The sequence below is a fragment of the Ursus americanus genome, chromosome 12, assembly GCF_024610735.1.
Source record: "Ursus americanus isolate L20-20 chromosome 12, mUrsAme1.1.p, whole genome shotgun sequence".
Classification (NCBI taxonomy): Eukaryota; Metazoa; Chordata; class Mammalia; order Carnivora; family Ursidae; genus Ursus; species Ursus americanus.
In genome coordinates, this window is record NC_142138.1 from 57390447 (window position 1) to 57405841 (window position 15395).

The 15395-nt window shown below is 34.9% G+C and overlaps 1 protein-coding gene across 3 annotated transcripts in view; it reads right to left on the minus strand.

Moving 5' to 3' along the window:
- Window positions 1–15395, minus strand: part of WDR47 (WD repeat domain 47) — a 60627-nt gene that overhangs the window by 30901 nt on the left and 14331 nt on the right. For 2 of the 3 annotated variants that reach the window (XM_087866146.1, XM_087866147.1), the window contains 5 exons: window positions 13543–13709; window positions 11113–11196; window positions 7091–7175; window positions 4594–5396; window positions 644–770 (listed from right to left, as the gene is read on the minus strand). In XM_087866146.1, coding sequence (XP_087722272.1) covers window positions 644–770; window positions 4594–5396; window positions 7091–7175; window positions 11113–11196; window positions 13543–13700 — 1257 coding nt within the window. In that variant the 5' untranslated portion in view covers window positions 13701–13709. The remainder of the gene's footprint in view (window positions 1–643; window positions 771–4593; window positions 5397–7090; window positions 7176–11112; window positions 11197–13542; window positions 13710–15395) is intronic. The other variant, XM_087866148.1, reaches the window with a different exon arrangement.

Here is a 15395-nt window from a genome sequence, read left to right on the forward strand (position 1 = left end):
AACTCTGCCAATGTTTCTTCATAGATTTTGGGGTTCTGTTGTTTGGTGCATATTCATATGTATTTTTAATAATTTTTCTACTTCACTATTAATATTTAGTTGAAGACAAAAAAAATTATTGAACTTACTAAAACTACCACTTCACCTCTTCTAAGTGGCATACCATATAAGATAAAATTTATACTCCCATTTATAACACAATTTCATTTCCAAATCACCACAGAAAAATAATTTGGACCTCTAAAGACTTGGATAAAAGTATTTTATATTACAAATGTCATAATTTTTGTTCATTAGATCTAATTAGTAAAATATAGAGGATATGTCTTAAAAATACAAGCTATCCACATTTAATGTGAGTTCAATTACTTGGGTCCTGAAATATGTACGATTAATGTAAACTGTGGTATTTTAGATTGTTAATAAATTCACCTGTTAAAAATGCTCCAAAATACATGACACTAAAAATTCCATATATCCTTAAGGGAAAAGGGAGAAAATGACTTAATTAATAAGAAAGTCTAGATATTCTCTCACCTACTTCCATATATTGGAAAATTCCTTTTACATTCTATCCAAGCAAATACTATTACTTCTTCCAAAGAGAATAACTCTAAAAGACACTAGGTATATTAAATATTACCTCATTTTTTTCTTGCTTAGCTGGTCCCGGATTCTGCGCTCCATTTGCAGGCTCTTTTTCTGAAACTGAACTCTGGCCCAGAATTTCACTGCTTATAGGCCGCTGTGCCTCAACGGGTGTATCACTTCTTCCAGAAACGTGCAAAAAACAAACCGAAAGAGGTAGGGGCGAAGGAAAATATATTCTAGTTAGAGAAATTTTAATTAACACAATGAATACTTAATCTAAATGTTTATCAAATGTGCAAAAATAGATTTTTAAATCTTCCTTTCTTCTCTTCAGAGTATTATGTAAGAGTTTTTTTAAAAAAACAGAATGTGCTTATAACAGAAGTGCACTGGATTATTAAGCAATGAGGGTAGCGGCTCCAGTCTAAAACAAGATGTGTGGTCTTGTGAAAATCACTTACATTCTCTGTGGCTCAGCTTCATCTATAAATTGAATTGAATAATAACCTGGATGACCTAATGCCTGAATTCTCTTCATGTATCTTAATCTGAGAGATTTTCTTATCCAGACATTAATTTTTTTCTCCAGTATGTTTCAACAAAATTTTAAGAACTGTTAAGATTTTATTAAAAGATTGTCTTTGGTTTATTTGCACTTAACATAAAAGCTAAATAATCATCTTTCCAATATTTTTAATGGATACTAATTAGTAAGCTTAATATCTTATGTCAGGTTATTCCTAACATTCTTCTAAACACTAGCAATTTCCACTTTTCATAGTTACTCTGTTCAAAATTTTTAATAACACCATCCAAAGATGATGAATACCACTTACATTTATACAGATAATTATTGGCATAAGGCACCATGGGAACACGTACAATAGTAAAATGATCTTTGCCTTGAAGGAATCTGATTATGAGATGGCTTCATAATGGCCTCTCCAGGCAGAATGTAAGACAACAAATTACAGATCTAGGGTTCAGGAAGCAGAGCTAGTCATCCTCACAAAGGCACCATTGGTTAGAAGCTTTCTAACTGTTAAGTTCTCAACATATATAATCACACACGTACCCAGAGGAGGAAGTAGAAAGACTTGGGAAAAGTTTTCAGCTACCAGTCAGTGCTGTAACCTGCTAATGACCATAAGAGGTCCCATTTTATGTCCACAAGACAGATTTTCTAAGAGTTATTAACTGTACAGAGAGAATAAAATGACCTTCATAAAGTAACATTTAATTTTGCAAATTATATAGCATTTCCACATGCATTATCTCATTTAACTTGCACGGTAACTTATGAAATAGATTGTAACTCCCGTTTCACAGATGAGGAATGAAGTGATTTTCCTAAAATTGCATAGTAAGTAAATAAAACTAGGATTTGAATCCAGATCTTCAGGATCCAAATCCAATGCTGACCCATTTCTGAGAATTTTTATATTTTTGCCATTTAATTTTGAGACCATTACACTGAGTAGCCAAAGCTTATATATTTCAACTGATTTTTCTTCCTTTTTGAGTTTGTGTTTAAGAGAAAGGCTGTCTTTACAAAACACAACATACTCTCTTACAAATCTTTCTTTCATGTTTAATCTTCTTATTCACCACAGTAACTCAATCACTATACCCGAATGCAGCATGGTGCTAGCACAGAGTAGACACTTGAATATTTTTAAACAATTTGACTTCAAACATGAATTACCACAAATAAGAGGTTTCTTCATGTGGCATCTTCAACATAATTGATTTAATTAAGCTTCCCAATATTTTTATATTTTTAAAAACAATGTTAACTTTTTCCAAAGTAAATTTTTATACTTTATCCACAGCACAGTAGCCCTCCACAGCATGTTATTAAGCAGCCCTTTTGACTTACTGTCCTTACCAGGAGTATGACTCTCAGAAGGGGAGAAATTTATATTTACTAAGCACCATTCACATACTTGCCACTCTGCTAGGAGCTTTATCTCACTTTGCAAGTCAACATCCTATTTTATAGAGGAGGGCATTTAGGCTCAGAGAGATTAAGGAAGTGTCTCAAGGTCACACAACTACTAAATGGCAAAGCTATTGTTCAAACCCAAGCCTGACTCCAAAGATTATGTTCTTTTCATTATTACACACTGCTTTGCTTCATAAGTCTTCCAATTTCACAAGCATGACAGATGTTTTCTGGGTTACTGCTACTGCTCAGCTAAAAATACATGTATTAGTCACTTTCTGATATGTCATCTTTTACCTGTTTATTCTGTAATCTAGTAACTTATACTCCACTTCTTTACATCTTTACTCAATTTCTACTACTTTCTTTACATAGCCAACGGCACACGTGGAGTCAGATCTGGCTGGATTTTTGTGTGTCTCCTTTCCACACAATCCCACTGGTGTACAAGTCTAAACATGCCATTCACTATGCTGACCAAGAAGTTCTGATCATCTTATGTACTCAGAATAATATCAGCAGTTACCCCAGAACTGAAGTTCAACATCCCAAACAATGAAAATTTTCTTTAAAGAGATTGGAAAGTCCAGGATAAGTTTAAGATAGTCTCTATCAATGCTCAAGACCCTCTATTCCTTTGGGATTTAAATAATAGGAAGCTCCTATATTAAGTTATACTGATCCATTTTCATGACTAGATATCTCTATCTTTCAAGCAGAACAACAAGATGCCTTAAGAAGTCACCCTAGGCTTTAGGAACTCCCCTCGCTTAACATCCTAAAATCCCTCCTTCTCCTTAAGGAACATTAAACAAGATATCACAATCCCCTCCTCTGCAATCTCATAGCAACTTAACAGAAAATAATTCCATATGTATTTATCCTGCATTTCTTGTGTCTTAACTAAAGATCTCCTCTCACTTTAATTAGAAAAAGAAATTCCAAGTCCAGTGCTCCTTCCTCAATAAAGAATGTCCAACTATCCTATGTGAATAAAATAAGGTTTAGTTTTTGTGCTCTTTCAATAAATTTTTGCAGTCAATAGTAATACTTCATAGTATCAACCTCAGTATAGGAAATAGCTATATGTCCCAACGGTTTCCCTGGAAAAGTGAGGCAGGAAAGTTTCTAACTCTTGACATAAAAAACTGCTGATCAGGAAACTATTATTTCATGCCAGGTTTGAAAGAAAAACTGAGTGGTGGCTTTAACACTTATTTCTTTCATGTTTATTAAGAGTTATTAGAAAAAAGATAAGCGGAAATAATCAGAGATTCTCATGTACACACATTCAATACTATTTACTATTCAGTACTATTCACATGTTCAATACTACATATAGAAGAAAAAAGTAGACACAATCTGGTGTCCCATAAGGAATTAGGTAAAATTATGATACAGTCATACAATGGAATACTGCACACATCATTAATCAGTGATTCCAATAAACGTTTAAAAATACGGGAAAATATTCACAATCAAGTGAAAAAAACAAACTATATGAGTGTGTGTGTGTGTGTGTGTGTGTATATATGCATTCCCAATTTTTAAAAATGTATTTATAGAAAAAAGACTTGTCTTCTATGTGTGAGATTATGTGGGATTTTAATTCTCATATTTATACACTTCTGTATTTTCCAAAATTTCTTCAATCCACATGTATTGCCTTAATAACCAACAAAAGAATAATAGGATATAAAGATTCACCCTTATAATTTTAACTATCAAAATTTTAGAAACACTTTTGCAAAGTTTAAGGACTAACTTTCAACTAAAGGGACTTAAACAGGGGCGCCTGGGTGGCTTAGTGGGTTAAGCACTCAACTCTTGTTTTTGGCTGAGGTCATGATCTCAGGGCTGTGAGATCAAGCCCCATGCAGGGCTCTGTATTGGGTGTGGAGCCTGCTTAGGATTGGCTTTCTCCCTCTCCCTCGGCCCCTCCCCACCCCACCTTCTCTAAAAAAAAATAATTAAAAAAAAAGGGACTTGAACATTACACACACACACACAATCTCACACTTGTGAATATTTTCTAATGTTCATGAGCAAATACTTACCGTTCAGGGGATTCTTCATAAATACTGTGACATTCTGTATTCTCAAGCATGAGACTTCTACTGAGGTTTTGCACACCTGGATAATGGAAGTTAGCAAAGGAGTGTGACATTGGAGAAGTTTTGTTTCCAAGGTCTGAGATTCTCTTATCATGACTGGTAAGTCCACAAGTGAGGCCATCTAAAGCAGGATTCAGAGAGCGGGTCATATAAGCATCAGCTGATTGAGGCCTTCTCATTGGAGATGATGGATAGGGAGAAAGTTTGCTGATAAGAGGAGTCAAAAGATCAGCATATGCAGCTTTTGTAGGTTTCAGAAGTTTGTCAACATGAATATTAAGCATTTTCTGTTCAAAAGCACAAGAGAAGACAGAAGATGGGAGATTCTGAAGCCATGACAATAAACTTAGATCCAAGTCATCACAACCATTACCACACAAAAGGTCAATGCCAAGAAGTACTTCACTTTCTGTAATTTCTTCTCCAGTTGCTTTACTTTGACAAAATTCTACACAGCATTCATAAAGTAGACCCTTCATTACAAGCTGAAATAAACGATTGTTACTTGCTTTAAAACCAGCCTCACTTAGCTTCCTATCAGCAGGGATGAATTCTGCAACCATGACACAAGCCTCTTCAAAACAGTGAACTCGTGCAGTGCTGGGATTCCAGTCCTTAAATTCAGCATGATTGGTCAGACGAGGCAAAGTCAAAAGCAAACAGAGCTTGCTATAATCATCTTTAGAAGGACAGTACTCTTCTAGGGCATGCAAACATTGCACAGCTTCTTGCATGGTAAATTCCAGCTGTAAGAAAAATTTAAGTGATCACTATAAAGAGAGATGCTGTGAGATAGGAAAACAAAAAGAGTATTTTATTCAAATACAAAGACACTTCACAAACTTTCATAAACTATTCAAATGCAAAAGGATAAACTCTACTGCCACAGATATACAAGTTAAACTCACACAACTTGCAAGATATTTAACAACTTTCAAGTCGGGAATCAAAATCAAAAAAAATATTAAATACTTTGGTTAATTAGTAAATTAAACTCTTATTTTATATAAAAATAGTGTTCTAGTTCAGGCTTCAGACTATCATTCTCAGATGTATAATTTTTTAAGGTCAAGAATAATTGAGTTCTCTAGAAATGAAAACTGAAGCATGCCAATATTCAATTGTTTATATAGCTTGCTATCACTCCAGCTTACCCAAAAAGCAAAAGAGCCATTCTCAAACCTGCCATAAGAGAAATTTGTGTGGAGAAAGAAACCAAGAACATTTACAGTTCATTTACTACAAAAATAGAATGAAACAGAATAAAGGAAGCTTAGCTGAATATTACCTGAATCTTATCAGATTCTGAATATTATCTTAGAATCATAAGCTTTTAATGATATAAGGAATCTTAGAGCTTTCGTATCCACCTTTCTTCATCGTACATATGGAAAAAGGGAGCAGATTTAACTGAAGTAATGCAGTTGGTTAGTGACAAATACAAAATAAAAATTAGGTCTTTTGACTTACATTCCAGAGTTCTTTCCACATTTAAACATCACTATCTGGCAAACATTTCTCTATTATACATGAAAGTCCTCATTGTAATATCTTTTGAGTTTATTTCGGTGAACACTTACTGGCACTTAATAAGTTTCCTTGGTTTGAATGTAATAATACTATTATTAAAACTTTAAAAATAACTTTCTAATCAAAAAACCCTTCATGGGGCACCTAGGTGGCTCAGTCAGTTAAGCGTCTGACTCTGGCTCAGGTCATGATCTCAGTGTCCTAGAATTGAGCTGCACGCAGCAGGCTCCCCGCTCAGCTGGGAGTCTGCTTCTCCCTCTAGCTCTCCCTCTGCCCCTCCCAGTGCTCGTGCTCACTTTCTCTCAAATAAATAAATAAAATCTTTTTAAAAAAATAAATGTTTAAAAAAATCCTTCATATCATTAAATTTAAATTGTCATAAAGGCATAGATTTTATCAAAAACCACCTCTGTTGTTGTGCTGAGTACTGGATATTGTACGTAAGTGATGAATCACTGGATTCTGTACCTGAAACTAATATTACACTGTATGTTAACTAACTGGAATTTAAATAAAAAGTTGGAGGAAAAAAACACACCTCTGGATCAATGTAAATACTGAAAAAAACAGAAAGAGAAGGTAAATACAGTCCACTTCTGGGATAAGAAAAAAGCAACAATGTAGCATCTTTAAGTCAAACATCTATTACAACCTAAATCTCCTTCAACAAGAGAAGAACACACACTAGCCAACCAGCCAGCCATTCATTCATCATCTTTGTCAAAATCTTGGAACAGGTTTAGAAGCGCTGCAGACTGAAAGTACTACAGCTGCAAAACAGTAAAATCTTACCCCATCCTATCTCATAAAAACTTTGAAAATTCATGATACTAATCTTTTGTTTTAGTGAATTAAATACTTATGACTGAAACAAGACTATGGCGCAAACCTTCAGGAATAAAAATCTTACATGCTGGGGCTCATCTTCTGCTGACATTGCATTGTTAACACATAAAGCTTCTAAAAACTTCTGCTTCAGGATAATGTAACGAAACCTGTGAAATATAAAATATGAAACATTAAAATTAAAAAGCTGAGTTACAATGTCAAATATTGGAAATGAAACCCAAGTTCCCAGAGCAACAGAGGCCACGTTTGTTCCAAAGCACTAACTATTCCTTTAAAATAATGTCTTTAAAAAAAATTAATTTTCCAATGTCTCATAAATCAAATACACTTATAAGTTACTGTAACTACCTTTGCTTTCAAAAAATTCTTAAAATTCTTAAAAGCTTATCACACTGAGGCCACAATTAAAATAATTTCAGTAGTAAGTAAATACAATGTAATACTCGAAGGATTTCTATTTCCAATATTAATTCTGAACAAAAATCAAGCTTTATGCAAGATGTCAAATATTATCTAATATGAAATCAAAGTCCTTTACATTCAAAATGCTTTGTTTTATGTTTTATTATTTTGTATTTCATTCAAAATATGTCTTCTTTTCTCTTCGAACATGAGAATGGTCTAATAAAAAGCAGACTGAAAGGCTGTAAGAAATGAACATTTCTGAAGTGTCATAAAATAACAATAACTTTAAAACTTTTTTTTTTGTAAGGAGGCTCCAGATGAAGCCCAACATGAGGCTTGAACTCACAGCTCTGAGATCAAGACCTGAGCTGAGATCAAGAGTCACATGCTTAACCAACTGAGCCACTGAGGTGCCTCTAAACCTTAAAACTTTTTGACAGAGATGTTTCAGGGAAAGAAGTCTACTTGACTTGCTTAAGAATTAAAAAATGTTGGGGGGCGCCTGGGTGGCACAGTGGTTAAACGTCTGCCTTCGGCTCAGGGCGTGATCCCGGCGTTATGGGATCGAGCCCCACATCAGGCTCCTCCGCTATGAGCCTGCTTCTTCCTCTCCCACTCCCCCTGCTTGTGTTCCCTCTCTCGCTGGCTGTCTCTATCTCTGTCAAATAAATAAATAAAATCTTTAAAAAAAAAAAAAAAAGAATTAAAAAATGTTGGATGCCTTAAGCACCTTAAAGAAAAATTATTTCTAAGGACTAAAAGAAAATAATAATGAAACTTCAGTCATTCTTTCAACATTATTATGGTAGCAAATATGTGTCCAATAAAACAAAATCCCTGCCTTCAAAAAGAGGGTTATCTAGGGGCGCCTGGGTGGCTCAGTCGTTAAGCGTCTGCCTTCGGCTCAGGGCGTGATCCTGGCGTTCCAGGATCGAGCCCCACGTCAGGCTCTTCCGCTGGGAACCTGCTTCTTCCTCTCCCACTCCCCCTGCTTGTATTCCCTCTCTCACTGGCTGTCTCTCCCTCTCTGTCGAATGAATAAATAAAATCTTTAAAAAAATAAAATTTAAAAAAAGGGTTATCTAATAAATTATATGAAATATGTACACTGTTTCAGCAGTCTCAAGGGAATGTGAAACCAATTCTATCAGAAGGGGTGGGAAATATAAGGAAAGTCTTATAAGAGCTGACTCTTGGAAGATGACCAGGTGTGTGCTATGTAAAGGCAGGAGACAGTGAAAGGAATACTATTCCAAATGAATGAAGAATGTACAAAAGCAAACAGGTATCAAATAGCACCACGGGTATGAATGGAGGATCAAAAACAATATAAGACTGTACTTCCATTAATGGTAGAATAACTTGTATCTAACTTTTCTGCAGATAACAATGATAAACCCTAGATAAAATTTTTAAAAAATAAGTATTTGAAAGCAATGAAGAACAACAAAAAGCTGGCACAACTAGAGGGAAGTCAATTTAAAAAAAAAAAAAAGAATCTTTGGGGTGAGATTCAAGGGTATAAAGTGTTCTGGCTGGGGGCACTCTCTAGTCAACATAATGTGAGCTAAAACTCAAGTAGGAAGTTGCAGTTTGACTTTCGTAAGAATTCAGCAAAAACAGTTTGTATTGCAAGAGCAGCTGAAAAGTTGGAGACATCCAAAAAAGCAGGAAGCCATAATGAAATATACACCAAAATCTATTATACAAACTCAGCCCAAATCTTTGGCTGTCTCTGAAACTGTGAAGATGCAAAGGGGACTCCAAGGTGCCCAGGGAAAGCAATAGATGAAAGCCTAATTAACTGAAAAAAGATCTCAGATGGCATCCACTAAGTCAGAGTATAACCAAGTTAACCACCTGCATGAATAAAAGTCAACATTTTCAAAGGAAGATAACAGAATCCAGAGTCTCAGCAATGAATCCACAATGTTCAGAATACATTTTAAAAATGACTAGATATATTTAAAAAAATAAAAGTGACTCATGGTTAAGAAAAAAGCAATCAACAGAAGTTGAGCCTAAAATGATCCAGAAGTTGGAATTAGCAAACAAAGACTATTAACAAACGATAGCTACTATAAATATGTTCAAGGACATAAAGGGAAATATAGTCACAATGAGAAAACAGACGGAAATATTTCAGCAGAAAAAATGATAAAGAAAAGGAAATTCTGAAACTGAAAGGTATAATTATCTGAAATGAAAAATGCATTGTTTATGAGCAGACTGCTAACAGCAAAAAAATGTATCAGTGAACACTGAAGGTAAATCAGTAGAAATAGGGGCGCCTGGGTGGCTCAGTCGTTAAACATCTGCCTTCGGCTCAGGGTGTGATCCCGGGGTCCTGGGGTAGAGCCCCGCATTTCCCTGCTCTGCTGGGAGCCTGCTTTTTCCTCTCCCACTCTCCCTGCTTGTGTTCCCTCTCTCTCTGTCAAATAAATAAATAAAATCTTAAAAAAAAATAATCAATAGAAATAATCCAGACTGAAGAATACACAGGAAAAAAGTTTTAAAAAAAGGAACAGAACCTCAGTTCTGTGGGACAATATCACTCATCTAATACCATGTAGAGTCCCAGGAGGAAAAGAGAAAAGGGCAGAAAAAATATTTAAAGTAATGGTCAAAAGCTTGCCAAATTTGATGAAAAATAAAAACTTACAGATTCAAAAAGTTCAGCAAACCCTAAGCAGGAAAAATACAAAGAAACCACACTTGAGCACATCATAATCAAACTGCTGAAAGCCAATGATAAAATCTTGTTGCCAGAGACAGGAGTTGGAAGGGTGGGCAGAACAGGTGAATTAGGTCCAAAGGTACAAACTTCCAGTTACAAAGTAAGTCATGGGGATATAATGTACAGGATGGTGACTACGGTTAATAATGCTGTATTGTACATTTTAAAGTTGCTAAGAGAGATGTTAAAAATCTTCCACACAAGAAAGAAAAGTTTTTGTAAATATGTATGGGGATGAAACTAGACTTACTGTGAAACTAGACTTACCATTTCACAATATATACAAATATCAAATCACTGTATTATACACCTGAAACTAATATAATGTTATTTATGTTAAATATACCTCGATAAAAAAAAAAAAAAGAAAATCTTGAAGGCAGAAGAAAAAAGAAAGTGAATCAGGATACAAACACAGTTCATCAGAAATGATGGAGGCCAGGAGACAAAAGAATGACATCTTTAAAATCTTCATGCTTTTATGAAGAACAACTATTTCATATATGGCCCTTGTGACTTTTTGTATAGACACTGTCAAAAAAAGTTGGGTTTATATATAAGATTTTCAACCATTTGAAGTACATGCAACTTGTCCTCTCAAAGTGCTCCAACTCCATTGGATTGGGTACACTATTTTCTAGGAAAGCTAAGTCTTATTTTTAAATTTTTGTTTATTATTATTACTTTTTAAAGATTTTATTTATTTGACAGAGAGAGACAGCCAGCAAGAGAGAGAACACAATCAGGGGGAGTGGGAGAGGAAGAAGCAGGTTCCTAGTGGAGGAGCCTGATGTGGGGCTCGATCCCAGAACGGTGGGATCACGCCCTGAGCCAAAGGCAGACGCTTAACGACTGCGCCACCCAGGAGCCCCTTTATTTATTTTTGTTTTGCTAAGCTTCTATCAATGATAAGACATTAAAAACTTCAGAAGAAATCTTACCTTTTTTTGTCAAATTTTTCCATGCATTCTAGAGGCTGAATGAACTGAAGAACTTCATCCCATTGACCATCAAGGATTAGCTGTCTATAAAAAGAAAAAAACCCATGCATTTTATCAAATTTGGGTTATAAAGCAGAATAAATATGACAGCATTAAAACTTCAGTCTGAAGTCTATAATGAGGTTAACATTTTACTTGAGTCAATCACTATAATTAAATTTTTCACAACTTATTTATAACAACATTATTATATGAGAAGAATTTGTGATCTGCAACCACTTCTCATTCTAATATATAATTGTGTTTTTTTCACCTATATAAAAACATTGGGCTAAGTCTAAAAGTTCCTTTACTTTCCTATTCATCTTACAGTTTAAAAGCTCTTCTGTATTATTTAGGGGCCCGTGTGTGGGTATGTTCCAGACTCACTAAATCAGTGGTCCTTAATTGGGGCAATTTTGCCCCCAAGACATCTGGTAATGTTTGGAGGCATTTAGGGTTGTCACAATTGGGGGGTGCTACTGGCATCAACTGGGTATAGGTCAGAAATGCTACTAAACATCCTGCAATGCACAGGACAACCTGCACATCCCCACACGACAAAGAATTATCCGGCCCAAAATGTTAATAGTGCCGAGGTTGAGAAATCCTGCTCTAAACTGTGATTTCTACATCTCTGAGGCATTTGACACTAAAATTTATACTCTAAAAATAAAAACAGCAAGGAATAAGAACAGATTTCATCCTACTTTAGTTGTCTGTGGGAACTTCCAAAAGTTTTAAGGCATTCTTATCGCCGCTCCTCTATAACAGCAATTTCCCTACTTTTGGCTTTTAGAACAGTAAAATTTTAAAAGGGATGGGCAGGAGCATCTATGTCGGATTGCCAACTTTTGAGTCTACAAATAAGGAACATTTTTAAGAAAAAAAAAGCTATCATAATATACATCATAATCATTTTATAAAGAGGTATTTTAATATTTAAAAAGTAGGAAGGACATAATTTCAAAGGTTAATCCTTTAATATGAATACATTTAGTTTAAAAACTTACTCTTCTACTACAGTTCTTTGCATTTCACCTCAGACCAGTAAAACTTCATCAGAAGCCCAACAGGTTCTTCAAGGGGGAATATTTGAGAGCCACTGCTAAATTCCAGGAGCAGCAATGCTTTGAAAGAGGGCCAAAAGAATATGGCCTCAATACTGGTTCCTGATGATTATCACTGACTAAGCTCCCCAGGGCTAAATGACATTCATTACACCAAATACAGGGAAGTTCAAACAGTTTAAATAAATTCTCTTAATATATTAAAGCTTTTTTTTTTTTTTTTTAGTTCCTTTTTCAAGACTTAGGAATGCTTTATCTTTTAAGGCTCTCCAAGTCACCAAATGCCACATGTCCAAGAATCTGTATTCTTTCTCATGGATATACAGTATCACATAAGCAGAGAACACATTTCTGTCTGGAAATTTGGGTTTTTCTTTTTCCATCCAATTCAAGTTAGGATATATTTAGCTTCCCATTTCGGCAAATATGTTAATTCCCTTTTGCTCTGCAATTCCAAGAATCTTGTTCTAAGGAAATAATCCAAGATACAGAAAAAGCCATATGTATAAAAGATGCTCAATAGAGCACTGAAGATAAATTGGAAATAATTTGTGTAAAAATAGGGGAACCATAAGGAAATAAATTGAAAATTTTTGTAGTATAAATTGTGATAACACAGATAATCCTTATGATGTTAGTGGATAAAGAAGGATACTAAATTACAAATGCAACAGAACTGCTGGGTTTTTTTAAAATATGTACAGAAAATTATCAGTATGAAGTGTGTCTGGGTGGTGGGTGATTTTTCTTATTTTTGTATATTTTCTATAATGAGTAGGTTTATATTCGTTTCTATGGCAAAAAAAATTGGTATTGCAGAAAGATCTTTCCAGAGTCCCCGATTTCTTACTCAAGTATTTTTTGTGATGACACCACAACCACAATGGAGTTGTCACTCCAGTATATTTTAATGGACCTCTAGATCTTACTACTGAAAACATTCTATAGAGAACATTATTTTGTAAGTTTTCCATTATTAAAACAAGCATTATTTTTAAAAATTATACTTATGGGGCACCTGGGTGGCTCAGTTGGTTGGGTGTCTGCCTTTGGCTCAGGGTCCAGGATTGAGTCCCACATCAGGCTCCCTACTCAGCTAGGAGCCTACTTCTCCCTCTCCTCCCCACTTGTGCTCTCTACTACTATCTCTGTTACTATCTCTCAAGTAAATAAATAAAATCTTTAAAAAAATGAATTAAAAAATTATACTTAAATATAGCCTTCTTGTGACTATATCTACCTGTATTACAAATATTACCTTATTAATACGTAACACTTCTTTCAAAGAGCTACAAACCTCATAATACTAATGAAATCATACCTCAGAAAAAGCATATCATCTGAAAATAGGCCATTTATGACTCCACTTTCCTTCTCAAGGGCCAACATACTAATGTGAAGCTTCTTTGAATTCAAGAAGTCTAAAATTAGCTTAATGATTTCAACCTCTTTTACATTCACTGTTTCTTCAGCCGTCATGTTGATAGCCTAAATATTAAACAGAACAAAAACAAAAATTAGTCCTACTGTTTAATTTCTAAGTGTTATTAACTGTCTGGAAACTACACATTAGAGATTTCTTGGAAATATTTAGTATAGGCATTCTGAAGTGAAATTAATTTATTACTTATCAAAATTAGTCATTCTTTAAGGTGTAATAAAGGTTATGGCTGTAATTTTTTTAAATCTTTATCTCTGAGAGATACACAATGGAATAATACAGATTAAATGATATAAAGTCTGTGATTTGTTTCATAATAATACAAGAGAGGACTGGAAGGAGGTAAAGAGGAAACAAGAATAGTCATGACTACTGAAGTGGGGTAAAGGGGAAATGAAAGTTCATTTACATTTGGTACAGTTTGAACATTTGTGTCCTCCCAAAATTAATCTGTTGAAATCCTAATCTCCAAATTGATGGTATTAGGATGTGGAACCTTTGGGAGGTGATTAGATCATGAGGGCTCTGCCTTGATGGGATTAGTGTCCTTCAAGAGGCCCCAGAAAGCTAGCTCAATCCTTCCACCTTGTAAAGATGTAATGAGAAGACAGCAGTCTACAACCAGAAAGAGAGACCTCATCAGAACCTGACCATGCTAACACTCTGATCTTAGATTTCTAGCTTCCAAAGCTGTGAGCAATAAATTTCTGCTATTTATAAGCCACCCAGTCTTTGGTATTCTGTCACAGCAACCCAAATGGACTGAGACAGTATTGTTCTATTTGTACACATTTTTAAGATTTGCCATAATAAAGAATATTTCTAAAAGTCACTAATAACCAAACCATGTTTAACTATGTTCTAAATACCTTGCTCTAGGTATACACTCATTCAATAAGCACTTACTGCTTTTTCTCTGTGATAGGCACTTTCTACACTTAGGAGACACTGGCTTTGTCCTTAAGAAGCTTATAGTCTAGCAGCAACATGTAAAATGTTATGCCTTGTACTTTGGAGCCAAACAAAGTAAGGCTGGTTAAAAAGTGCAACTTTAAGTCATATTGGTACTATCGACCTAAACATGAAACAAAGATATTTCAACTCTCTGCAATCTAACTTTTACCTATAAGTGTTCAGTGATACAACTAAGCACATAGGTTATGAATTCATAAAGATTTAGAACGAGGAGGAATTCTGAAGATCATTCCACAGATGAGGCCACACAAGTTAAAGGGCCTAAACTGTTGCAACTTTCAAATGTCAAGGCTCAGAGCAATACAAAAGACTACCATGCTAACAGGATTAGCTACAAAGACATATCATCAGATCAAGCAGACCCGAAAGCACATCTTTCTCACAGGCCAACTAACTTTAACCAAGTTCACAGAAACAAACACATACATGTATGCAAACATGTTAATTTTTTTCCAATTTATTTTTTTGTCAATCAACTTCTTCATAGTGAGCAGTGTAAATGTCTAGCATACTAGAATGCTCCTATCAGATGAGTACATCTTCTCTCTTAGGTAGAGAAGGTGGTAGGGTAAACAAGGGACAGAACTTGGGGAGATAATTATATGATTCAAATATTTAATGACATCAGACTAAGCTAATCTCCTACATCCATCTCCAACAATAAGGACATGCTTGCCTCAAGAAACAAACAAATCACCAAAAAAAATCTCAACAGGGCAGCTGCCCCAGTTCCGCATGCTTTGGGTTTCTCTTTGCTT